We start from the raw sequence: 27,010 nt of genomic DNA, 5'->3' as shown, positions 1-27,010 counted from the left end.
TGAAAAGTATATCCTTTCTCTATATTCATCACTCAAGTAACAAAATACACAGTCTTTGCTGCTACTGCTGCTGCTAAGTCACTTCAGTTATGTCCAACTCTATGCGACCCCATAGACGGCAGCCCACCAGGCTCCCCCGTCCCTGGGATTCTCCAGGCAAGAACACTGGAGTGGGTTGCCATTTCCTTCTCCAATGCATGAGAGTGAAAAGTGAAAGTGAAGTCGCTCAGTCATGTCCGACTCTTCGCGACCCCATGGACTGCAGCCTACCAGGCTCCTCCGTCCATGGTATTTTCCAGGCAAGAGTACTGGAGTGGGGTGCCATCACCTTCTCTGATACAGTCTTTAATGATCTGTTAACCAGTATTAAGCAAAATTAATCAAGGCATGTTAACAGAAGCCTTTCAGTTATCCTTAGAATCTGCATTGCATTTGGTATCCTATGTTATTAGTACTGCTAAGCAACAAAATATAAGTTCACTGAGCAATATTTGAGCAATGAACATAATTATAAATACATATGAAATTATTAATGAAATATGCAATAACACTTCCAGAACTCACAACCGGACAATTCGCCATTTAATTACTGCCTTCTACCATCAATCTTTCAAAATAGAGTAGTACAAAGTTTTCATTTCATCCTTTCAAAATGCTTATGTAATTTGTTTTAAAGAAATTACTCCTTCAAGTAAAATCAATTCTAATAGCTAAAACACATGTGCAATGTTACCGAATCAAACGTTGGGCCACTGTCCCGCGAGCAATAAAGTCATTCTACTGACACTTGGTTGTGGTGAAGGCAAGTGCGGGGCTCAGCAGAGACCAAGCAGCTAATGCTCAAAACACGGAACTCCTAGATGGGTTTCTGGGAAGAGTGTTTAGAGGCAAAGTGAGGGAGGGGAGCTCATATCATGGTGCTTGTGCACAACACTCTGATTGGTTGATGGTGAGGGTACAGCGGTGCTGCCACAGGTGTTTAACATTCTCAATCTTCCGGCTCCAGGTGGGGGCCATGTGCTCATGAGGCAATTAACTTCTTCCATCTGGTAGGGTTTTAATAGCTGTAAAATTACTCAGGAATGTGAATCAGATTGTTATCTTTGTCCTTCATGGAGGAACTAAAGATTCTGTGACTGCTATATGGATGATTTGCTGTTTAAACTTTTCCTGTTCCCCTGACCCAACTGCTACTTTTTGTCATTACTATATATTGATGTTCTTTCCATCATTAACTCTTGAGCCAGCCTTTTGTGACTCTGGGGAGGCTTGGGAAACTAAAGCTTTTCTACAAACAAGAGGCAAGTGGAGGACATTGTAGAGTCTGTCCTGGGAGAGCCCCATAATGCCTCTTGCTCAGTTACAATACTTGACTGTCCTTTTCTTTTTGGAATAGAACTGCCTGCTGAGAATACTAGCTCTTTCCTGCTCTTCAAAGCTGTCTTTCCTGCCTGATACTGGGTGGGAATCTTGAATAACTCTGAAGTTCATTTAATAGTCCCTACTTTGGCACTCAGTGGCTTCCCAGTTGGTGCAGTGATAAAGAATCTGCCTGCCACTGTAGGAGACACAGAAGACCTGGTTTCACTCCCCTGGAGTAGGAAATGGCAACCCACTCCAGTCTTCTTGCCTGGAAAATTCCATGGATAGAGGAGCCTGGCAGCCTACAGTCCATGGGTTCGCAAAGAGTTGGACACAACTGAGCATCACCACCATCACCCACTTTGGCATTCACACTAATCAATATTCTCTAATTCATCTTTACATTAATAAAAGTAACATTTTTGCCTTCTTAAAAAATGAAAATTAAAGCACAAGTGCAAACACAATTACACACCTACATTTCTGAAAATATTATACTGGGAAAAATATTTCTACTCCTGTGAAACAACACTGCTTCATTAATCACCCTCAAAAATAATTTGCTATTAGAAACATTTTGGTATGCTTTTCTTTCATTTTTGTACCTGAAAGAAATCTCATCTCATAATCATTCTTTAAGACTCTTGCATACATTGGTTTGGTTATAAGCAGACTTCTCCTGAGCTAAAAAATAAAGTATTTTCATTCCCAGAAGATTTAATCTTCTTTAGTCTCTAAATCTTCACTAATATGATAGCCACTACTCATTTTAAATGTGGCTAGTTCAAACTGTGATGTGTCATAAGTATTATGTAAATACTGGATTTTAAAGATTTAATGAAAAAACTTTAAATATCTCATTAATAGTTTTTATGATTATATGTTGAATAATTTAGACATATTAGGATAAATTAGACATATTACTAAATTAACTTCACTTTTAAAAACTTATATTGTTGGATGAGTTTTGGTAATTTATGGCTTTCAAAGAATTGGTTCATTTCATCTAAATTGTTGAACTGATGTGCACAGAGTTGTTCCTAGTATTCCTACATTATATTTTTAATGTTTGTGAGGTTTAGAGTGGTGTCCCCTCTTTCATGCCTAATACTGGTAATTTTTATCTTCTTTCATTTAACCTTTCTCAGTCTGGCTAGAGTTAATCAATTTTACTAACTTTTTCAAAGAACCATTCATTTCTCTGTTATTTTTCTGTTGTCAATTTCATTAATTTCTGCTCTTTATTTTTTGCTTCAGTCTGCTTGCCTCAGTTTTTAATTTGTTTTTATTTTTCCTGTTTAAGGTAAAAACCTAGATTGTTGGTTTGAGACATTTATCATTTTCTAAAGTAAGTATTTAACGCTCTAAAATCTATATGAGGCTAATAAGAAATTTAAAATTACATAGTCCGATAAATGGTGCTGGAATAATTGGATATTCATATGTAAAATAATTAAATTGAATCCGTATCCCACACCACTTTAAAAAGTTAACTGAAAAGGGATTAAAGACTTAAATATAAGACTTGATACCATGAAATTCCTAGAAAACATAGAAACAAAGCTCCTTGACATGTGTCTTAGTAATAATTTTGGGGGGTATAACATCTAAAGCATAAGCAACAAGATTAAAAATGAACAAGTGGGACTAAATCAAACTAAAAAGCTGCTGCACAACAAAAGAGATCATCAACAATGTGAAAAGATAATCTATAGAATGAAAAAATAATATTTTCAAATCATACATCTGATAAAGGGTTAATAGCCAAAATGAATAAAAGCTCTTATAATTCAATAGCAAAAAAAAAAAAGAAAGAAATTAAAAATGGGCAAAGGATCTGAATTGACACTTTTTTTAAATTTAATTTATTTTAATTGGAGGCTAATTACAATATTGTACTGGGTTTTGGCATACATTGACATGAATCAACCATGGGTGTACATGTGTTCCCCATCCTGAAACCCCCTCCCACCTCCCTCCCCATCCCATCCCTCTGGGTCATCCCAGTGTACCAGCCCTGAGCACCCTGTCTCAAGCATCGAACCTGGACTGGCGATCTGTTTCACATATGATAATATACATGTTTCAGTGCTCTTCTCCCAAATCATCCCACCCTCGCCTTCTCCCACAGAGTCCAAAAGTCTGTTCTTTACATCTGTGTCTCTTTTGCTGTCTCGCATATATGGTCATTGTTACCATCTTTCTAAATTCCATATATATGCGTAAATATACTGTGTTAGTGTTTTTCTTTCTGACTTACTTCACTCTGTATAATAGGCTCCAGTTTCATCCACCTCATTAGAACTGATTCAAATGCATTCTTTTTAATGGCTGAGTAATAGTCCATTGTGTATATGTACCACAGCTTTCTTATCCATTCGTCTGCTGATGGACATCTAGGTTGCTTCCATGTCCTATATTATAAACAGTGCTGTATGAACACTGGGGTACATGTGTTTCTTTCAATTCTGGTTTCCTTGGTGTGTGTGCCCAGCAGTGGGATTGCTGGGTCATAAGGCAGTTCTATTTCCAGTTTTTTAAGGAATCTCCACACTGTTCTCCATAGTGGCTGTACTAGTTTGCATTCCCCACCAACAGTGTAAAAGTGTTCCCTTTTCTCCACACCCTCTCCAGCATTTATTGTTTGTAGATTTTTAGATAGCAGCCATTCTGACTGGCATGAGATGGTACCTCATTGTGGTTTTGATTTGTATTTCTCTGATAATGAGTGATGTTGAGCATCTTTTCATGTGTTTGTTAGCCATCTGTATGTCTTCTTTGGAGGAATGTCTGTTTAGTTCTTTGGCCCATTTTTTGGTTGGGTCGTTTGTTTTTCTGAAATTGAACTTCAGGAGTTGCTTGTATATTTTTGAGATTAATTCTTTATCAGTTGCTTCATTTGCTATTATTTTCTCCCATTCTGAAGGCTGTCTTTTCACGTTGCTTATAGTTTCCTTCATTGTGCAAAAGCTTTTAAGTTTAATTAGGTTCCATTTGTTTATTTTTGCTTTTATTTCCATTACTCTGGGTGGTGAGTCATAGAGGATCCTGCTGTGATTTATGTCGGAGAGTGTTTTGCTTATGTCTTCCTCTAGGATTTTTATATTTTCTAGTCTTACAGTTAGATCTTTAATCCATTTTGAGTTTATTTTTGTGTATGGTGTTAGAAAGTGTTCTAATTTCATTCTTTTACAAGTGGTTGACCAGTTTTCCCAGCACCACTTGTTAAAGAGATTGTCTTTTCTCCATTGTATATTATTGCCTCCTTTGTCAAAGATAAGGTGTCCATAGATGTGTGGATTTATCTCTGGGCTTTCTATTTTGTTCCACTGATCTATATTTCTGTCTTTGTGCCAGTACCAAACTGTCTTGATGACCTTGGCTTTGTAGTAGAGCCTGAAGTCAGGCAGGTTGATTCCTCCAGTTCCATTCTTCTTTCTCAAGATTGCTTTGGCTATTTGAGGTTTTTTTATTTCGATACAAATTGTGAAGTTATTTGTTCTAGTTCTGTGAAAAATACCGTTGGTAGCTTGAAATTGCATTGAATCTATAGATTGCTTTGGGTAGTATTCTCATTTTCATTATATTGATTCTTCCAATCCATGAACATGGTATATTTCTCCATCTATTTGTGTCCTCTTTGATTTCTTTCATCAGTGTTTTATAGTTTTCTATATATAGGTCTTTAGTTTCTTTAGGTAGATTTATTCCTAAGTATTTTATTCTTTTCATTGCAGTGGTGAATGGTACTGTTTCCTTAATTTCTCTTTCTGTTTTCTAATTGTTAGTGTATAGAAATATTTCTGTGTGTTAATTTTATATCCTGCAACTTTACTATATTCATTGCTTAGCTCTAGTAATTTTCTGGTGGAGTCTTTAGGGTTTTCTATGTAGAGGATCATGTCATCTGCAAACAGTAAGAGTTTTATTTCTTCTTTTCCAATCTGGATTCCTTTTATTTCTTTTTCTGCTCTGATTGCTGTGGTGAAAACTTCCAAAACTATGTTGACTAGTGAGAGTGGGAACCCTTGTCTTGTTCCTGAGTTTAGGGGAAATGCTTTCAACTTTTTGCATTTGAGGATAGTGTTTGCCGTGGGTTTATCATATATGGCTTTTATTATGTTGAGGTATGTTCCTTCTATGCCTGCTTTCTGGAGAGTTTTCATTATAAATGGGTGTCGAATTTTTCAAAGAGGTCAACAAAGTGAAAAGACAATCTATGGAATGAGAAAATAATATTTTCAAATCACATATCTGATAAAAGGTTAATAGCCAAAATGAATAAAAACGCTTATAATTCAATAGCAAAAAAAAAAATTAAAAATGGGCAAAGGATCTGAACTGATATTTCTCAGAAGAAAATATATTGAAAGGTCAACAGGCATATGAAAAGATGCTCAACATCATTACAGGTCAACAGGTATATGAAAAAATGCTCACTAGTCATTATGGCATCCAGTCCCATCACTTCCTGGCAAACAGATAGGGAAACAGTGGAAATAGTGTCAGACTTTATTTTTCTGGGCTCCAAAATGACTGCAGATGGTGACTGCAGCCATGAAATTAAAAGACGCTTACTCCTTGGAAGGAAAGTTATGACCAACCTAGATAGCATATTCAAAAGCAGAGACATTACTTTGCCAACAAAAGTCTGTCTAGTCAAGGCTATGATTTTTCCAGTAGTCATGTATGGATGTGAGACTTGGACTGTGAAGAAAGCTGAGTGCCAAAGAATTGATGCTTTTGAACTGTGGTGTTGGAGAAGACTCTTGAGAGTCCCTTGGACTGCAAGCAGATCCAACCAATCCATTCTAAAGGAGATCAGCCCTGGGTGTTCTTTGGAAGGACTGATGCTAAAGCTGAAACTCCAGTACTTTGGCCACCTCATGTAAAGAGTTGACTCATTGGAAAAGACTCTGATGCTGGGAGGGATTGGGGGCAGGAGGAAAAGGGGGCGACAGAGGATGAGATGGCTGGATGGCATCACCGACTCAATGGACAAGAGTTTGAGTGAACTCCGGGAGTTGATGATGGACAGGGAGGCCTGGCATGTTGCAATTCATGGGGTCACAAAGAGTCAGACACGACTGAGCAACTGAACTGAGCTGAGTTATTAGAGAAATACAAATTAAAACCACAATGAGATATCACCTTACACCTGATAGAATGACCCTCATCAAAAAGTCAGGAGATAATAATGCTGGCATGGATGTGAAGATAAGGGAACCTTTGTGCACTGCTGGTAGGATTAAAAACTGGTACAGCCACTATGGAAAACAAAATGGAAGATCCTCAAAATGTTGAAAATAAAACTACTGAATGATACATTTCTGGGACTATAACCAAAGGAAGTGAGAACAGTAACTCAAAAGATGCAGCCCTCATGTTCATAACAGCATTATTTACAATAGCCAAGACATAGAAGCAACATAAGTGTCCATTGATGGATGAATGGATAAAGAAGTTGTGTATATTCATACAATGGAATAGTATTCAGCCATAAAAAAACAAATTCTACCATTTGCAACAACATCTGCAAACCTTGAAGGCATTATGCTAAGTGAAATAAGTCAGACAGAGAAAGACAAATACTATATGATCTCAGTCACATATGGGATCTAACAACCAAACAAACACTGAGTTCATGGATACAGAGAACAGATTGATGGTTATCAGAGGCAGAAGGTGTGGAGAAGGGAAACTGGTGGTTCAAAAGTACAAATTAACAGTTGTAAGATGTACAATCCAATGTCTATAGCTAACACTACTGCATAATATAGCGGAAACTTAAAAGAGTCAGTTCTCATCACAATAATTTTTTTCCCCCTTCCCTTTTCTTTCTTTTTTTTTCTTATTGTACCTGTATGAGAAGATAGATGTTAGCTGACCTATGGTAGCGATCATTTTATAATATATGTAAAATTAAACTATCATGCTATAAGGTTTAAATTTATGTAGTGATGTATATCAATTAACTTTCAATAAAACTGGAAAAATAAATTACATGAGATTACATTTGTGGTTCATATTATACATTTCTATTTATTGCTACTCTAAGAAGTGTTTTCTGTCTAACACATTAGTAAAAGTTTAATAGCTTATGGGAACACTGAATCAAAAATCTCAGGGTTTCAGAAAGCAGTCAGCAACAGCCTTCAGTGGTTCGAGTTCCTCTAGCTCCAATTACATAAATACTTGGGATATATTTTGAGCTGAAACTTAAAGTAAAAAAACATGTCCTGTGAAATTGAATCTGACAGCTCATGATTCTTTAGAGCTCCTTCTCTACTCATAGAGTAATTAGGATTTCTTTAAGAAAATCAGACAGCCATCTATCTAACATGAGATATCAAGCTGAAACATGAGACTGCTCTCTCACCTTCTTTGTCTTCCCATTTCACCAGCTTGACACATGCCTGCAATACGTACCACAGATACCCTCTTACTGGTCCTCTAGCCTGAAACCTGGGGCTTTGATTTCCTTCCCACCATTGTATCTGCAGTACCAAGCAGTGGGGAGAAGAGGGAAGAAAAAAGGAATGTGAATTTATGACAAGTTTTGGGACCACAGGACTGGAAAAGGTCAGTTTTCATTTCAATCCCTAAGAAAGGTAATCCCAAAGAATGATCAAAGCGCCATACAATTGCACTCATCTCACGCACTAGCAGAGCAATGCTCAAAATTCTCCAAGCTAGGCTCCAACATTACATTAAATGAGAACTACCAGATTTTCCAGCTGGATTTAAAAAAGGCAAAGGAACCAGAGATCAAATTGCCAACATCTGTTGGGTCATACAAAAAGCAAGAGAATTTCAGAAAAACATCTACTTCTGCCTTATTGACTATGCCAAAGCCTTTGACTGTGTGGATCACAACAAACTGGAAAATTCTTAAAGAGATGAGAATAGCAGATCACCTTGCCTGCCTCCTGAGAAACCTGTATGCAGGTCAACAAGCAACAGTTAGAACCAGACATGGAACAATGGACTGGTTCCAAACTGGGAAAGGAGTATGTCAAGGCTGTACACTATCACCTTGCTATATTTAACTTACATCCAGAGTACATCATGCAAAATGCCAGGCTGGATGAAGTGCAAGCTGGAATCAAGATTGCTGGGGAAAATATTAACAACCTCAGATATGCAGATGACATCCACCATAATGGCAGAAAGCAAAGAACTAAAGAGCCTCTTGATGAAAGTGAAAGAGAAGATTGAAAAAGCTGGCTTAAAACTCAACATTCAAAAACTAAGATCATGGCATCTGGTCCCATCACTTCATGGCAAATAGATGGGGAAACAATGGAAACAGTGAAAGACTATTTTCTTGGGCTCCAAAATTACTGCAGATGGGGACTACAGCCATAAAATTAAAAGATGCCTGCTCCTTGGAGGAAAAGCTATGATCAACCTGGATAGCATATTAAAAAGCAGAGACATTACTTTGCTGACAAAGGTCCATCTAGTCAAAGCTATGATTTGTCCAGTACTCATGTATGTATATGAGAGTTGGGACTATAAAGAAAGCTGAGCACCAAAGAATTCATGCTTTTGAACTGTGGTGTTGGAAAAGACTCTTGAGGGTCCCTTGGACTTCAAGGAGATCAAACTAGTCAATCCTAAAAGAAATCAATCCTGAATATTCATTGGAAGGAATGATGCTGAAGCTCCAATACTTAGGCTACCTGATGTGAAGAACTGATTCACTGGAAAAGACAGTATTAATGGAAAAGACTGAATGCGGGAGGAGAAGGGGATGACAGAGGATGAGATGGTTGGATGGCATCAGCGACTCAATGGACATGAGTTTGAGCAAGCTCTGGGAGTTGGTGATGGACTGGAAAGCCTGGCATGCTGCAGTCCATGGGATCACAAAGAGTTGGACACAACTGAGTGACTAGACTGGGGACCACAGTTCTTTGGTCAGAGATAAGATCCCCTCTCTCAGAGATTTAGACCCTGCCTACTGCCTCCATCTTTACCAACACTTGGGAATTGCCTGGGTTGGAGCAGAGAATAGGAAAACATGAGGCAAAAAAAAAAAAAAAAATCAAGGTATTTCCTCCCTTTCTAACTCACAAAAGTCCTCATCCTAGGTCTCAGATCTGAGAGAGAAGACTTCTCTGAAAATTTTTCTGTCCATATCTGATGCATTCTTCAGGGTGTAAATTTGCTTTGGATCTGAGCTGAGTAATACTGAAGAGAGGGGGAAAAAGCAACAACACTGTTGGCTTGGTGATCTTTGGAATTCTGGACACTTTCCCTAATCTACATGGTAGTCCCTCATTTTCAGCATCCTCAGCACACATACATTCTGCCAGGTTTATAGCTGCATTGAATGGAGACAGGGTGGAGGGTATTTAGTCCATCTTTCCTGGAAGTAGAATGAGTATCCAATTTTAAGACATTTTTTTTAAAGACAAAAATTCTAATCTCAGTCAAGTCCCCAAACTTCAAATATGTGTTAGGCAGGAGATGGAGGACTCAGATATTAATCATTTGAAGGATAGGTCCAACCACAGAATCAGAAGTTCGCCGTATTCTCCTGAGGAGTAATAGCTAGACTTGTCATGAGAATGACAGAGCCATGTTATTTGAAAACATCCTGAGTTTTACACATTTATACTTAAAGTAAATCTAAGTCTGTTCTTTAGACAAGATGCATTATGGCTAAGGCTAATCAGGTGGGAGTGTAGAAGACTTAAACAAAACAAAATTCCCTCATTCTTGATTAAGTACATTTTTTCCGGAGCAGAAGTATCTGTCATCATCTGAATAGAATACAAAAGGTAAATTTTTATCCTGACATTTAGTCTAACTCGGTGTATACTGAAGATTGGGAGTGGGGGTGAGTAGATTCTGTGCTATCATCTAACATTGGCCACCTCTCACTTGTATATCTTGAACATCAGAATTCTGCCTTTTCAGTCCAAATCTTAGCCCTAAACCCTTTTTTTCATAATAAGCACTATGTGTTCTACTTTCTGTAAAAACTTTCTGTTTGTAGATTTGTATTTTAAAGGAGGACTACTTTCTAAGTAATTAACAGCTTGGAAGCTACAGGTCTATGACCTCAAAAATGCTAGTTATGATCCTGACTTTTGACCCAGTTTTCAAATAGGAACATGTTGGTGACAATGTAAAGTTTAAACACTGGTTTAAACACTCAAGAGTTTGTTCGTGTCACCCCAGTAATATAACTCCTATATTATAAGGAGGTAAAAATACCTCCTATATAATATACCCATATATTATAGGTATACCTCCTATATACCTGAGGGCTCAATATACTCTCCTATAGTATAAAAGAGACATAAATAATCTTCTTATACTTCATCCCCCCATTGTTGGGCATTGTTTTTGTTGTTTCCAGTTAAGTTATTCTATCAAAAACATGTGAAAAGATGCTTAATATCATAACAAAGCAGCTTCATCTAGTTTCTTAACTAGTGTTTTCATTTCCAAGGACAGATTCCCAGAGGTGAGGTTGCTGAGTCTCAGGATGTGAGCATTTTACATTTTAATGCTTGCAAGTTTCCAAAATAATTTTGATAATCCAGATTCTCGCCAACAGTATAGAATGCCGCTTTCCTCACATTCTTACCAGATGTTACCAATATGTTAACTTATAATGGTGGATAGAAGAGAAGGGGGCAGCAGAGGATGAGATGGTTAGATAGCGTCACCAACTCAATGGATATGAATTTGCGCAAACTCTGGGATATAGTAGAGGATAGAAGAGCCTGGCATGGTACAGTCCATGGGGTCGCAAAGAGTCAGACACGACTTAGCAACTGAACAACAGGAAGTAAGACAATGAATGATTTACGTTTTATCACTATCTAGTTTCATTTCTTAGAGCATTATTGATGTTGAGCATCTTTTTACCTGCTTATTGGCAGTTGGTCTCTCTTCTGTGAATAGTCTAGTATTTATATTTATTTGACTCTCTTATCAATATAAAGGAGTATAATAACCCTTTTGTTGTCATATAAATTGCAAGTATTTTCCCTCTAGTTCATTGTTTGTCCTTTAAATTGGTCAGTGATGTCTGGAAAACTCATACTCACCTACAAAACAGCTCATATATCACTTTCTCTGTCAAGCTTCCCCTGGTTTTCCTGGAAGAATTAGTCACTCCTTGCACAATATATCCATAATATTTTGCACACATCCCTGTGTGCTGAGTTATAACTAAAGATTTTTCCCTCCTGATCAAGAAAGAATATCAAATTCAAGTCAAAGAGACTAGCGTTATAACAGATATCTTTGAATCTGCTTTCGTTTTTCTAAAAGTAGATCATTCACAAACTTCAAAGTTTTCTTTTTATCTATCATTAGTATTATCATACCATCTTTCATTTTAGAGAATCCTAGCTCTACTTCTCTGGAGAAGGCAATGGCACCCCATTCCGGTACTCTTGCCTGGAAAATCCCATGGACAGAGGAGCCTGGTAGGCTACAGTCCATGAGGTCGCTAAGAGTTGGAAACAACTGAGCGACTTCACTTTCACTTTTCACTTTCATGCATTGGAGAAGGAAATGGCAACCCACTCCAGCGTTCTTGCCTGGAGAATCCCAGGGACGGGGGAGCCTGGTAGGAGGCCGTCTCTGGGGTCACACAGAGTCGGACACGACTGAAGCGACTTAGCAGCGGCAGCAGCAGCAGCAGCAGCTCTACTTCTCAACTGTCTACCCCTGAAAACTCTTCTTTCCTTCTGCTTGTCTGTTTTCATTCATGAGGGTTGCCTTCAAAATCCTGAGAGGATGCCAGCATTACTGTTGCCTTCTGTTCCAGTTATCTACTGCTGCGTGACAACCGCTGCACATTCTGAAGACCTAAAATGGCAATTATTTACTTTGCTCACAATTCATTCGCAGGCTGGGCTAAGTGGGTAATACTTGTGCCCACTCTGTAGAGGTCAGGTTCTGGAGAATCTCCAGCCAGTTCTGGAGAATCAATTTCCAGATGCCTCACTCACACGACTGGCCAGCCAGAGCTGCTGCTGGGACACTCAGTTCGTCTCCACATGGGCCTCTCTATAATGGTCCTTGACTTACTCAATAGGTTAGGTTCCAGGAATGACTATTTGGAATTACTATTTGGAATTTATTTAGGAAGTAAAAGTAAAAGTCTCTTGAGACTGGACTGAAAACTGGCACCGCATCATCATCATCTATGCTATATTCATTTGCTCAAAGCAGTCAGAGTCTGCCCAGTTTTAAGGGAATGAACCTAGACCCCACTTCTCAATGGGAGGAGTGCCAAAGACATCATGGTCACCTTTAATTTACCATACCTTGCCAAATATTGGGTCCTTCCAGGGTTGTCAAATCAGTATTTGCTATAACCGAGCCCTGCTCTGTTCCCTGCAGAAGTGTGGAAAAACTTCAGTTCCTTCTGACTCTGTGTCACTTGGTGTCCCAGCCACAGAGAAATATGATGAGTGTTTCGTATTTCCCATGGACCCTTCAGCTTCTGCCAAGGAGCCCAACCTTGACTGCTAAACCAAGACACGGGTAAGATAGAGGGTATCCTTGCCAAATTTTTTTACTCTGAATTCAGTGTCTGTGCTGACAAAAATGTCTCCTTCTAGAACTCCTTCCCCTCTAGTAAACCAACTCGAATCAAGACTTCAGTAAGTATGGACATATTCCATAGACAAACCAGTTTGGGCTGCTTAGCCCAAATCTTAATGTGCCTTTACTTCATGTCTGAGAGGCCTATTGGCATGGACTCTTTAGCCTCTTAAGCCAACTTATCTCATAAAAACAATATTTTATAAGATTGCCTATGGCACTTTCAAAATCTAAAGAATGCTATTTCTATTCTATTCTATTTCTAAAGAAATTCTGTTTCACCCCACAGTTCCATACTGTGCACTGGAATTCAATGTCTGGGAAAAGAAATACCCTATAGGAAAGTGCTATGTCAGTCAGGGAGAATCACTAGGAAGTATTGCTGTTTCTTAGTTGTGAGAATAATATTTTTGTTTTTTAAATGGAAAAGCCCTCTATTCTCAAAAGCCTAAAAGAGAAATCATACCGCCCACTAGGTTCCCACTCCCCCAAGAACCCTGTACTGGTTCCGTATTGTTTCCCTGACCTTCGTCAAAATGACCAGCAAACTGTGACAGGTACTTTACATGTAGAGAACACTACGACACAGATTCCTTTGAACCACAGATAAGTTAAGTGCTGGAATTTGGAAGCTGACAATTAATTTCACCTCTCTCCCCTCAAGATTCCAGATCAATTGAGAAACAGACATCTAAATCCATACATATGGATCAAAATATCTGCTGTTTTTACTGGCAAAGCTGGACTGGAGGACGGGTTTGATTTGACTTTATACTTATTTTTCTTTAAAACCTAGTCCTTGGGACCTGCCTCTGGAGAGAACAGGGTCTGAAGTATAGACATGTATTTGGCTGCTCTGTGTAGGCCAGACTGCGGCCTGTTCTGCCATGCAGGGACATCTGGCCAAATCAGCAGAAGCAGAAAGAATAGAGAACCCGCAGCCACAGGCAGTCATGGTCTGCAGAGAGAGCCTTGAGGCTGGCTTCCCCATGCTGAACACTTCCCCTAGTCTCGCCAACTGGTAGCACAGTGCCCCTCACTCCTATAGGAAGAGGAGACATGGCCGAAAGCATCCTTTCCAACATTTCTGAGAGAGAAGAATTTCCTAAATTGTGGGTCTTACAGGAAAACAGAAAGGAGAGAAAACAAGTCTCCTATATGAGGTAAACATTTAGGGTAAATCATTGTTATGACACAGATCTTATAAAATATGTTAGTCCTCTTCCAACCCTGTCTGAAAGCATTCTATGACATTCACAACACACATGCTATAAATTTTTTTCAACATGTAAATATATAAAATTCAAGTCACACAGTCTTACTTTATTAAAATATATGATTAAACCCCATCATGAACAAAGTGAAATGATAATCTACAGAATGGGAAAAAATATCTGCAAATCCTATAATGAGGAATTTATAGGAATTTATATCCAGAATATGCAAAGAATTTTTATAACTCAATAACAAAAAACAAACACCCCAATTAAAAAGTGGGCAAAGACATTTCTCCAAAGAAGGTATACAACTGTCCAGTAAGCACATGAAAAGATGTTTAACATCATTAGTCATTGCTGCTGCTAAGTCACTTCAGTTGCGTCCAACTCTGTGCGACCACATAGACAGCAGCCCACCAGGCTCCCCAAGTTCCTGGGATTCTCCAGGCAAGAACACTGGAGTGGGTTGCCATGTCCTTCTCCAATGCATGAAAGTGAAGAGTGAAAGTGAAGTTGCTCAGTCGTGTCCGACTCTTCGCGACCCCATGGACTGCAGCCTACCAGGCTCCTCTACCCATGGGATTTTCCAGGAAAGAGTACTGGAGTAGGTCACCATTGTCTTCTCAGAAATACAAATCAAAACAACCCTGAGATACTGCTTCATCAAATAGGATGACTATAATTCAGTTCAGTTCAGTTCAGTTCATTCGCTCAGTCGTGTCCGACTCTTTGCGACCCCATGAATAGCAGCACGCCAGGCCTCCCTGTCCATCACCAACTCCCGGAGTTCACTCAGACTCACGTCCATCGAGTCTGTGATGCCATCCAGCCATCTCATCCCCTGTCGTCCCCTTCTCCTCCTGCCCCCAATCCCTCCCACCATCAGAGTCTTTTCCAATGAGTCAACTCTTCACATGAGGTGGCCAAAGTACTGGAGTTTTCAGCTTTAGCATCATTTCTTCCAAAGAAATCCCAGAGCTGATCTCCTTCAGAACGGACTGGTTGGATTTCCTTGCAGTCCAAGGGACTCTCAAGAGTTTTCTCCAACACCACAGTTCAAAAGCATCAATTCTTCAGTGCTCAGCCTTCTTCATAGTCCAACTCTCACATCCATACATGACCACTGGGAAAACCATAGCCTTGACTAAATGGACCTTAGTCGGCAAAGTAACATCTCTGCTTTTGAATATGCTATCTATGTTGGTCATAACTTTTCTTCCAAGGAGTAAGCGTCTTTTAATTTCATGGCTGCAGTCACCATCTGCAGTGATTTTGGAACCCCCAAAAATAAAGTTTGACACTGTTTCCACTGTTTCCCTATCTATGACCTAAATCAAATCCCTTATGATTATACAGTGGAAGTGAGAAATAGATATAAGGGCCTAGATCTGATAGACAGAGTGCCTGATGAACTATGGAATAAGGTTCGTGACATTGTACAGGAGACATTGTACAGACCATCCCCATGGAAAAGAAATGCAAAAAAGCAAAATAGCTGTCTGGGGAGGCCTTACAGATAGCTGTGAAAAGAAGAGAAGTGAAAAGCAAAGGAGAAAAGGAAAGATATAAGCATCTGAATCCAGAGTTCCAAAGGATAGCAAGAAGAGATAAGAAAGCCTTCCTCAATGATCAATGCAAAGAAATAGAGGAAAAGAACAGAATGGGAAAGACTAGAGATCTCTTCAAGAAAATTAGAGATACCAAGGGAACATTTCATGCAAACATGGGCTTGATAAAGGACAGAAATGGCATGAATGTAACAGAGGCAGAAGATATTAAGAAGAGGTGGCAAGAATACACAGAAGAACTATACAAAAAAGATCTTCATGACCCGGATAATCACGATGGTGTGATCACTCATCTAGAGCCAGACATCCTGGAATGTGAAGTCAAGTGGGCCTTAGAAAGCATCACTACGAACAAAGCTAGTGGAGGTGATGGAATTCCAGTTGAGCTATTTCAAATCCTGAAAGATGATGCTGTGAAAGTGCTGCACTCAATATGCCAGCAAATTTGGAAAACTCAGCAGTGGCCACAGGACTGGAAAAGGTCAGTTTTCATTCCAATCCCAAAGAAAGGCAATGCCAAAGAATGCTCAAACTACCACACAGTTGCACTCATCTCACATGCTAGTAAAGTAATGCTCAAAATTCTCCAAGCAAGGCTTCAGCAATATGTGAACTGTGAACTTCCTGATGTTCAAGCTGGTTTTAGAAAAGGCGAGGAACCAGAGATCAAATTGCCAACATCTGCTGGATCATGGAAAAAGCAAGAGAGTTCCAGAAGAACATCTATTTCTGCTTTATTGACTATGCCAAAGCCTTTGACTGTGTGGATCACAAGAAACTGTGGAAAATCCTGAAAGAGATGGGAATACCAGACCACCTGACCTGCCTCCTGAGAAATCTGTATGCAGGTCAGGAAGCAACAGTTAGAACTGGACCTGGAACAACAGACTGGTTCCAAATAGGAAAAGGAGTACGTCAAGGCTGTATATTGTCACCCTGCTTATTTAACTTCTATGCAGAGTACATCATGAGAAACACTGGACTGGAAGAAACACAAGCTGGAATCAAGATTGCTGGGAGAAATATCAATAGCCTCAGATATGCAGATGACACCACCCTTATGGCAGAAAGTGAAGAGGAGCTAAAAAGCCTCTTGATGAAAGTGAAAGAGGAGAGTGAAAAAGTTGGCTTAAAGCTCAACCTTCAGAAAACAAAGACCATGGCATCTGGTCCCATCACTTCATGGGAAATAGATGACTATAATTAAGCACACTCAAATAGACACACAGAAAATAACAAGTTTAGCAATGATGTGAAGAAACCGGAACACACTGTACATTGCTGGTGGGAATGTAATATGGCGCAGCCACTGTGAAAAACATTTTGGTGTTTTCTCAAAGAGTTAGCATAGAAAAGCCAGATGACCAAGCAATTCCACTCCAAAAGGATTGAAAGCAGGTATTCAAACAGATACTTGTATACTACTGTTCACTGTAGCATTATTTACAACACCTGAAAAGTGTAAATAACCCAAGTGTCCATGGTCAGATGAATGAATAAATAAAATGTGGCATATCCATATATTTAAATATTATTCATTCATAAAAAGGAATGAAATTCTGGTACCTGCTACAACATGAATGAATCTTGAAAACAGTATATGGTAAATGAAATAAGCCAGACACAAAGGGATAAACATTATATGGTTCTATTTACATGAAATACCTAAAATAGACAAATTCTTAAGGGCAGAAAGTAGATTAGAGAGATTAACCAGGGAAGGGAATGTGAATCTTTGCTTAATAGGTACAGAGTTTCTGTTTGGGGTGATGATAACTCGGGTAGGAAATTGATAGCTGTAATGGATGCACAACATTGTGAACACAATTAATGCCACTGAATTGTACATTTAAATATAGTTGACAGATGAATGGATAAAGATGTGATATATATGCCCAGTGAATATTACTTAGCCATTAAAAAGAACAAAATTGGGTCATCTGTGGAGACATGGATGGATATGGATGTCTTACAGAGTGAAGTCAGTCAGAAAGAGAAAAACAAAGAGCATATGTTAATGCATATATGTGGAATCTAGAAAAATGGTCCAGATGAACCTGTTTTCAGGGCAGGAAAAGAGACACAGACATAGGGATCAAATGGGTGGACGTGGTGGGGAGGAAGTGGGAGGTGGGATGAACTGGGAGATTGGGACTGACCTATATACGGCACCATGTAGTAAAATAGCTAGCTGGTGAGAACCTGTTGCATAGCACAGGGATCTCAGCTCTGCATTTTCTGATGACCTAGGTTGGTGGGATGGGGGGTGGGGACAGTGGGAAGGAGGTCCAGAGGGAAGGGATATATATATACTTACAGCGGATTCACTCTGTTGTACGGCAGAAAACAACACAATATTGTAAAGCAACTATACCCAATAAAAAAATAAATAAATAAATGCATGTAGTACTTATTAACTATTTCTTCTAATTATAATAGTGTTCTTGTTTTATTTCTTTTACTAAATCTAAGTTTTTTAAATGTCTTTATGTTTGATTTTCTTTTTTCATCCATGCTAAATACATCATAGGTCCTTGAAGTGAGGTTGCTCAGTCGTGTCCGACTCTTTGGACCCCGTGGACTGTAGCCCACCAGGCTCCTCCATCCATGGGATTCTCCAGGCAAGAATACTGGAGTGGGTTGGCATTTCCTTGTCCAGGGGATCTTCCAGACCAGGGATCGAACCCAGGTCTCCTGCGTTGCAGGCAGACGCTTTACCCTCTGAGCCACCAGAGAAGCCCAAAAAGGGACTAAATCAGCCTATTCCTCATAAGCAGGGCAAGAACCAAGGTCCTTGATGAGTGATAAATTTTAAAAAATGAAAAAAATGGTTGAAATTGCAAATTCATATATTTACCACAAAATTTTTTTAATGATTCATTTGCACTAAATATGAATTTACATATTTTATAGCAGTTTACAGGAGAAAAATCACACTATTCTTATTTAAGAAATAAGTTTTAGTAGGACTACTATTACTAATATATTTTGACTATTCATTTTTAACTAAGTAAAGAAAAATAGGACTAAAATACACATTCACTGGGTCAGAGATGAAATTGGAATCAGGAAGTCAACAGATTTATGAGTCAAGTTAGAGGTGAACTTTTTAGTGTGTTACATTGTATAGGGTCACTCTTCACTGAATGCTAATATTATATATTAGAAACAAATACAGGAGCCAGAGTCCAGAGGTTTTCTTGGCTCTTATAGTTGTAGCTGGGCTTTCCTGGTTGCTTAGACGGTAAAGAATCCACTTGCCAATGCAGGAGACGTGGGTTCGATCCCTGGTTGGGAAGATGCCCTGGAGAAAGAAATGGCAACCCACTCCAGTATCCTTCCCTGGGAAATCCCACAGACAGAGGAGCCTAGTGGGCTACAGTCCCTGGGGTCACAAAAGAGTTAGACATGACTTAGCGACTCAACAACAACATAGTTGTAATTCCATTGCACAATAGCAATGCAGTTAGTAGTATGACAGATGATAAGGGGCAGAATGTTTGCAGAAACATTCCTAAGGCATTTCTGACCCTTCTTTCCTCCTTGAGCCACCTGAGAGGGGCTGAGAGGGGCCACAGATATTTGTTACCTGCTTTCATTTCGCTCTCTCCTTTCCTGAATTCCTTCTTTCTCATTAAAATAATAATCGAGTGTGGTTTGAGAATCTAGACGCCTTTAGGGAATGAGTGTTTTCTCCACATGTTTATGTGTTCCCCCACTGAAAACAGGAAAATATTTCTCTCTGGACACTCCATAGAATTGTTAAGTACTCTGATGAAAGGAAAATAAGGTCTCTGGGGTATAGACATTACCAACATTAGAAACACTCTAACAATCTCTGTGTCACCAGAATTTTTCCCTTTAGTCTAAATTATTAAGATTTGAGATAATTTTAATGGAAGGCAGAAAATAGCTTCCCTATAAAATTAAATACCCAGATTTCCCTGATATATTAATTATCAACAGAATAAGTATACTACTTTTTCTTTTCAAGGCAGCAAGCACTTCTGCAAATCATTGCATATCCCCCCCAGATTTCCTTTGTAGACATTTGAAGGTATCAATTACTACCATAATTTTTCAAATAAAAAACCTGAGACCAGAAAGGCTAACTACTTTGTCCAAAGCAGAGTGGACTCAGCACAGAACTCCTACACCCTCCCAATACTCCTAATAGTACATTCTTCTTTATAATTAGAACAAATCTCAGGGCCCTGTGCATAGGGAAAACACTGGAGTGAACATTAAATATTAAATATTATTGGCTTATCGAACTGCTAATGTTCCTATCATTCAAAGAGCTCATATTAAAAATAAGTCAGTACAACAATTTCCTGCTACAGGTTAAGATTGTACCTACCCTAACAACATAATAACTGGTAAATTAAGTTACTCCAGCCATTTACAATATGGAATTCACATTCTTCTTATTTAAAAAAGTCTTTTGTCAGCAAATATGAAACAGACTTCAGACTCCTTGATTTTTTTCAACCAAGATGATGCTACTACTAAAAATTTCCTGGGGGTAAGTGGCTGGTTTGTTGGGTTAGGAGAGGGTACGGGAAATGGACACTAAGAAAGAGGTCATGGCTAGAGATCTGCAGGAAGTCAAAAGGTCTTTCTACTTAAGACCTCATGTTCTTAGACCCACAGGCAGAGAGGAAGAATGCTTCCACTATTCCACTGCACATCAAGACAAGATCCACAATAGACACGAACCTTTGATTCATCCTTTCCCAATCATCTTTACAGATAAAAGCCTAAGGTCCAGAAGACTGGCATTAAAGGACAAGACTTCACAACTGAGAATCACAAGCACCTTCTATGCATGAATCCATTAATAGAAAACCCTCTTCCAGCTGTGCTCCTGCATAGATTCAGGCATGCAAATTTGAGCATAGTTGTTAAGGAGAGACAAACTGCTCTGCTTAAGAAAGAATTCTCCCTGGAATTGTAGGTCTGGATAGGAACAGGGCTGGGGGAAAAAAGGTAGCCCGAGAAACCCAGATTGCTGTGAACTTCCCCACTACCCACAGCCCATCAGTGGACCTGAAAGTGCTGGCTGGGCATGGACTGCTAGCAGGGCCTGGGGAAGACATACAGTTTCTGGGTTAACTTCAGAAACAGTTGGCAGGTATATATGAAGGGGCTGGGGACACAGGAGACCTTGAGAAAGTAAACCTCTATGGATGAACAAGAATTGTAGGGAAGTGTTGAATTTCCACAAGTCATAAAATTGAGCTTTTTCTGTAGCAGCAAAACCTTGAATTGTTAGCCAGACTAAACTAGCTATTGGCATGTGTGTGCGTGCTTAGTCACTCAGTCATGTTCGACTCTGCAACCCCAGGGACTGTAGCCCACCAGGCTCCACTGTCCATGGGATTCTCCAGGCAAGAATACTGGAGTGGGCATAGCCATTACCTTCTCCAGGAGATCTTCCCAACCCAAGGATTGAACCAAGGTTTCCTGCATTACAGGCAGATTCTTTACCATCTGAGCCACCAGGGAAGCAAAATTAGCAAAATTAGTCTTTTGATCCCTGGTTCAAAGACTGCTTACATCAGCATGTGTTTTTTAAGATATACGAAGGACTTCCTGGTCACCAGGGATTTCTACCTTGAAGGACAAGGAGCTACCTACACAGGAGAATAAATTCTGGTCTCTAATAACCTCCTGCTCCAGTACTAATTCTTTCTTTAACTTCTTAGTCTGATTTATCCTTTTACTTTTACTACTGCTGCTGGTGCTTGTCAGAGGCCTATCAGCTCTGCCTCTAAATCTAGAAAGCAAGTGTAAATTCCAGCCTACATGTTCAAAGAAGCAAGTAACATTAAAGTGCTAATGACACAGAGTACCTAGTCATTGTAGACTTCTGAATCCAGCCTCTTTGATTTTAGTAATGACATTCATTTGCCTATGAGGGTTATTACTCACAGGGTTCACTGCTGCACAGGGTTCCATTCTCAGAGGGAGAAACCACTTGGGGTTTAATGTTTTACCTATTACTGTCTTGAAGTTCTTAACAATTTTATCTTTGACTGTGTGTTCTGCAAGTAAAGTTCAATGGCAACAGAGGAAGTGCTGAAGGATGGGAGCTCACTCACCATGTGGTCCAAACTCTTTGTTATCCTGTCTGCTCCCCTGCCCCTGCTCAATGACCTCTGCCCTCTGCTCTGGCAGGTGTCAGGGCACAGCTCAAAAAGGCTGGGGAGGTCCACACCCTGTACACTGAGCTGGGGCTGAGGCCCAGTGTCTGTGAGGCGCTGCACTGACCCCAACATATTCCCCTCCCCGAAGGAGCCAGACATTAAATAACAGATTTTAAAAACACTGTGACAGGCCAAGAAAAAGCTTCTTCTTGCTTTTCACTTTGTGCTGGACCCCGCAAACTATATTCCTGTCTCTGATTAGATATCTTATCTGGCAATCTCAAACCAATACTGTTTTTAGATTCTTAACTTAAATAGTCACAACATATATGCAATAATAACTCTTCATTGAAACAATTCTTTGGTTTCAAGAACTCTTAATAATAAATATAAAATCAGATCTTTTCAATAGTTCAAGAGGGAAAAACCCTCTATATTATTTTTGCCAGCAGGTATCATTAACAATAGAAGCTTGGATCTGTTGTTGTAGCTTGACAGTACATTGCATGAAATGGAAATGGTGGAATTTTTTTTCATGGAGGCAGCCAGGAAAAAAGAAAGTACTTATTTATCCACAGTGAAAATATTATCACTACATATTGTCTATCGCATTAGGGATAGTTTAAAAAAAAATCTTGTTACTTTCTCCAATGTTGGTGTTTTCTCAACTATAGTGTTTTTCCGTTATCTATCTGGCATGAAGTTAAAATAGCCATAGGTCAGTGACATAAGGGAGAATTAAGGGGAAGTGTAAGAAATAGCTTTTAATTTCTTCTTAATTTTGTATCTGCTTCATATCTTAATATCTTACCTTGAGTTTGGCCAAAAGAAGTTCATGATCGTGAAGAAGTTTTTTGGTTTCATCTTGATTGCTTCCAATTTCTAGAAGATTGGGCTGTGATTCAGCCAACTGAAGTTGTATCCATTTGCCACACTAAAAATAAAAATGAATAAAATGCACTTTTAGTTCCCCTTACTCCTTCCCTTTCACTCTTCTCCTTCTCCTTTTTTTTTTTCAAAGCTTCCAGTTACATTGTGAAGAGTTTAACCTTTCTATAGAGACATGTCCTACTTAAATTAGAACAGAACAGTTCTAACATAAATCCATGCCCTGGCTTTTCTTTTTTTCATTCATAGGATAAATTCTTTTCTCTTAGCATATTAGATTTAAATTTAAAATTCCAAAATGAGGAACATTTACAACAGGTTATGTATTATTGATGGAGAAGGCGATGGCACCCCACTCCAGTACTCTTGCCTGGAAAATCCCATGGATGAAAGAGCCTGGTGGGCTGCAGTCCATGGGGTCGCAAAAAGTCAGACACGACTGAGCAACTTCCCTTTCACTTTTCACTTTCATGCATTGGAGAAGGAAATGGCATCCCACTCCAGTGTTCTTGCCTGGAGAATCCCAGGGACAGGGGAGCCTGGTGGGCTGCAGTCTATGGGGTCGCACAGGGTCGGACACGACTGAAGTGACTTAGCAGCAGTAGCAGCAGCATGTATTATTGAACACTAAAAAATTATAGAATAATTCACACAATTTTATGTTCTCTTGCTCAAAAAAACAAATTCTAGATAAAAATAGTGATTTGAGCAAGTAAAGTGTGACCTTCACCAAAGGGAAAAGGTTTCATAAATGTAATTTATGTTGATTAGTGTCTTTAACCTTGCTGAATCAATCAGAAAGAATAAACAGCAGAGGAAGCAAGTAACTCTTAGTTTATTTCAAAGTTAAAACATAATATTTTTCAAATCTTATTGTTGAATAGTCAATAAAGTATGCACAAAAACATCAGTGAAGTTGGATGGGTGACAACTGCCATTTGAATGCAGCCAACTTCTTTTCCACATGAAGGACCCTTTCAGTGTCCTGCCCCAAGATACAATTCATCATTGCATTTGCTAAGGAATTGCTTTTTTAAGAAGCAATGTCGATTCAGCAAGAGGAAGCACTAGCAGGCACGTGCACTTGGCTAAATGAGAAAGCTACACGTCTATTCTAGATCATTAGTACCCGGAGACTGCTTAGAAACGGGAAGCCCGCATGAATCAGACACAAGCACTTCTATTAAGACGCACTTTCCATTTTGAACAGCTTGGAGTTTATTTCAAACAGCACAGCAGTGAACTTAGGGAGCTGAGGGGGCAGGATGGAGGGAACTTTCTTAAAAGAGTTTTAGTTAAGAGTTTACAGTCTAATTTTAGAGGGTTTTTTTTTCTTTTTTCTCTCTGTCAATTTAGCCCTGATTCTCTTATCATTTATTCTATACTCATTCTTCCTCATTCTACTCAAATAAATGTTTCATATTTGAGGGAAAGAAAAGTGAATTAAAAAAAACAGTAATTTTTCCTCTTTTTCCCTCACTGCTGATAATTGCAACTCAGAGCATCATAAAATGACATGGCAAGTTATCAATTTTGCTGCTTTTGCTTCTCGCTTTTTTCCACGTCCATCCATTGCCTCTGAAAAGAATGGAGGTCAAGGGACTCAGCAGAGGCCCTGTTATTGTGAGACAAAGTCTCGAGAGCCCTGGGCAAGCGGCCTTGGTAGGAACACTTTGCATTCCGTGCTTCCAGTGCTTCTAGACTGAATCATTTTGTTCAATGTCAGGTACTGCTTTCCTGTTTTGAATTTTCACAGTAACATAAAATTTGCGGCAATTAAGTGAAATTAAACAGGCTTTATTGCCCATGCTTCTTACCAAAGGCCAGAAAACTCATTCGGTTAAGTCTGGCGGGGTCTTGAAAGTAACAGGCTGGTGAGCACCGATTCCCTTCATTAAACCCTGAATTCTTGAGGTGGTGAGTTGTCTAAATCCAAGCAAATGCTTCAGGAATTTTCATAGGACATATTCATAGGGAATAAAATCATGTATACATTCTTCAACCTAAAGATGTGTGCTCATCTTTGCAAATGGGCAAAGTGCTTGACATAAAACATGCAGAATCCCGTAAGTCCCAAGTGGCTTCAATTTCCTGTGGTTAAGGGCAAGTCAGACACATGCCCTTCACATCTTCCCTGGTGGGGTCTTCCTTCTCTCACCAGTGTGACAAGGATTTACTAGTGCCTTCACCATGTCAAAACCAGAGCTGCAGAGGGCATGTGTCACTGTCTCTTGTTAGGAGTTCCCTGCGCTCCGTCATGCTGAAAACAATGCCGCCCCTTATCTCTTCCCTCCTTCATCACATCCACTCTCAAAAATCACAGACATTTCACAGGTCCACTGGACTCTTAAGCCTAGCAATCACGAACCTGTGGTCACAAACGCTTTGTCTTTAAAAACCAAACTGAAAGTATACGGTAGGGTTTGTTATTGCTTTTCTGAAAAATCAAGCTGCTGTATATGTTTTATGGCTAACTGAAAGAGAAACTCTAGCAACTGGCTGAAACTTAGCAGAGGGTCCTCTCAGTTGCCAATTTAAAGAAGCATTAAGATGTACTTGCTGGGTTATTTTCTATATGCTGTGTACTGCTGATTGTGTGGAATGTTTTTTAGGATTATCAGCTCATAGCAAGAAGCCTACTGCCACACAGGAAAAAAAGGAAGTTGTCCACTTACCTTTATGACAGCTATAACGATTTTGGAGTCCCCAGCCTGCACAGCTACTGAACTGACTGTCGTTGTAGAAAACTCCACAGCAGGACTCTCTCGGCTGGACATGGTATGTTAGAACCAGAGTTTACGCGCTGGACAGCCTGTGTGCAGATGTGTGGCTGCCGCTCATTTCAGAAGGCAACCACTGGGGTTACTTGGATTCATTCAGGGAAAGAGCTCCGCTCGCACTGATTACTCTGCCAAAAGGAAAGAACAGGAGGTTAAAAATAGACAACCTCATTGAGTTTATCATGAGAGAGAGAGAGGAAAGAACGGGAGAGAATCGCCACACCCCTAGTATGGTAATACTGAGCGCCTGTTATTTTGGCCATTATCTTAAATGCAGAGGGCAGCTTCTGGCTCTCTGCCTATCAGCTGATGTTTGATAGCAAATGGAAAACGAATTACATCCTGACAACCCAAGGTACTTTAGCCATCGAATCTATACAGTGATGGTGAACTTTGAAACCAGCCAGTCATTAACCTGGGTATCAATCGTCTCAAGATTTTTTTAAGTCTTCTTCATGCAAAGCAAACTCCGAAAGATGTACTTTAAAAAGAGTTCTGGTATTTATTCTGGGACTAAGCCACAAAATTGTTTGAAATACATTTTTGGATTAATCTGCTTTTCTAAAACTGCCTCTTGTCAAATGGAGTTTATGTGAAACGGCCACATTTTTCTCAGAGCCTTGGATTTCTTAGAGACTTTTAAAAATATCTCAATGAGCATTTATCAATAGATATCCAGCATGTCAGGATTTCTTTGCAACTATCTACTCCACTGAACAGGATTTTCAAGTTCAGATATCATGACTACTAGGAAGTAATACATTTTCCAATTACTTTTAATTGTAGCAGGGGCATGACTTGTATTTTTGATTAAAGGTTAACATTATGTATATTTTGCTACTTTTCATTTAAAAAGAATAACATTGTACTTAAGATTTGGTTTTATTTCCAACCCTCCCCCACCCCACGCCTGGGGCAGGAAAATTATAGATGGCTTAAATCAGAGCCTAAGATCGACAGATTAATCCTATTGCTAGAAACTCAGTGTGTGTCACAAGCTGTCTGTGGTATTAAACAGCAGCTGTTGGATTCCCTGTCAAGGAACAGCTGAAAATAACACTGAAGCTTAGGTCAGAGGTCAGATGCAAACACATCAGAGATACTGACTCTGGAGCTGCTGAAGCCATCGGAAATCTTTGGGCTGAAGCCAGAGTGGAGGATATAGCTGGTTAAACCCTTAGCTCAATTTATTTATTTATTTATTTTTTCCCCTGTCAAATTTTCTACTTCATTATTTTTTTTTTAATTTTTATTTTTACTTTATTTTACTTTACAATACTGTATTGGTTTTGCCATACATTGACATGAATCCACCATGGGTGTACATGCGTTCCCAAACATGAACCCCCCCTCCCACCTCCCTCCCCATAACATCTCTCTGGGTCATCACCGTGCACCAGCCCCAAGCATGCTGTATCCTGCGTCAGACATAGACTGGCGATTCGATTCTTTACATGATAGTATAC

The 27,010-nt window shown here is 39.3% G+C and overlaps 1 protein-coding gene across 1 annotated transcript in view; it reads right to left on the bottom strand.

Moving 5' to 3' along the window:
- The window catches only part of CCDC141 (coiled-coil domain containing 141), a 225,827-nt gene extending 200,286 nt beyond the window's left edge, over positions 1-25,541 (bottom strand). Inside the window, exons 1-2 of the mRNA XM_052635681.1 lie at positions 25,440-25,541; positions 22,688-22,810 (exon numbers count right to left, since the gene is read on the bottom strand). Of these exons, the coding sequence (XP_052491641.1) occupies positions 22,688-22,810; positions 25,440-25,541 (225 nt within the window). The remainder of the gene's footprint in view (positions 1-22,687; positions 22,811-25,439) is intronic.
- Between the last annotated feature and the right edge of the window lie 1,469 nt (positions 25,542-27,010).

This window comes from Budorcas taxicolor, chromosome 2 (genome assembly GCF_023091745.1).
Source record: "Budorcas taxicolor isolate Tak-1 chromosome 2, Takin1.1, whole genome shotgun sequence".
Taxonomy (NCBI): domain Eukaryota; kingdom Metazoa; phylum Chordata; class Mammalia; order Artiodactyla; family Bovidae; genus Budorcas; species Budorcas taxicolor.
Note: the sequence above shows the minus strand (reverse complement) of the source record. Positions and strands in the feature narration are given on the sequence as shown.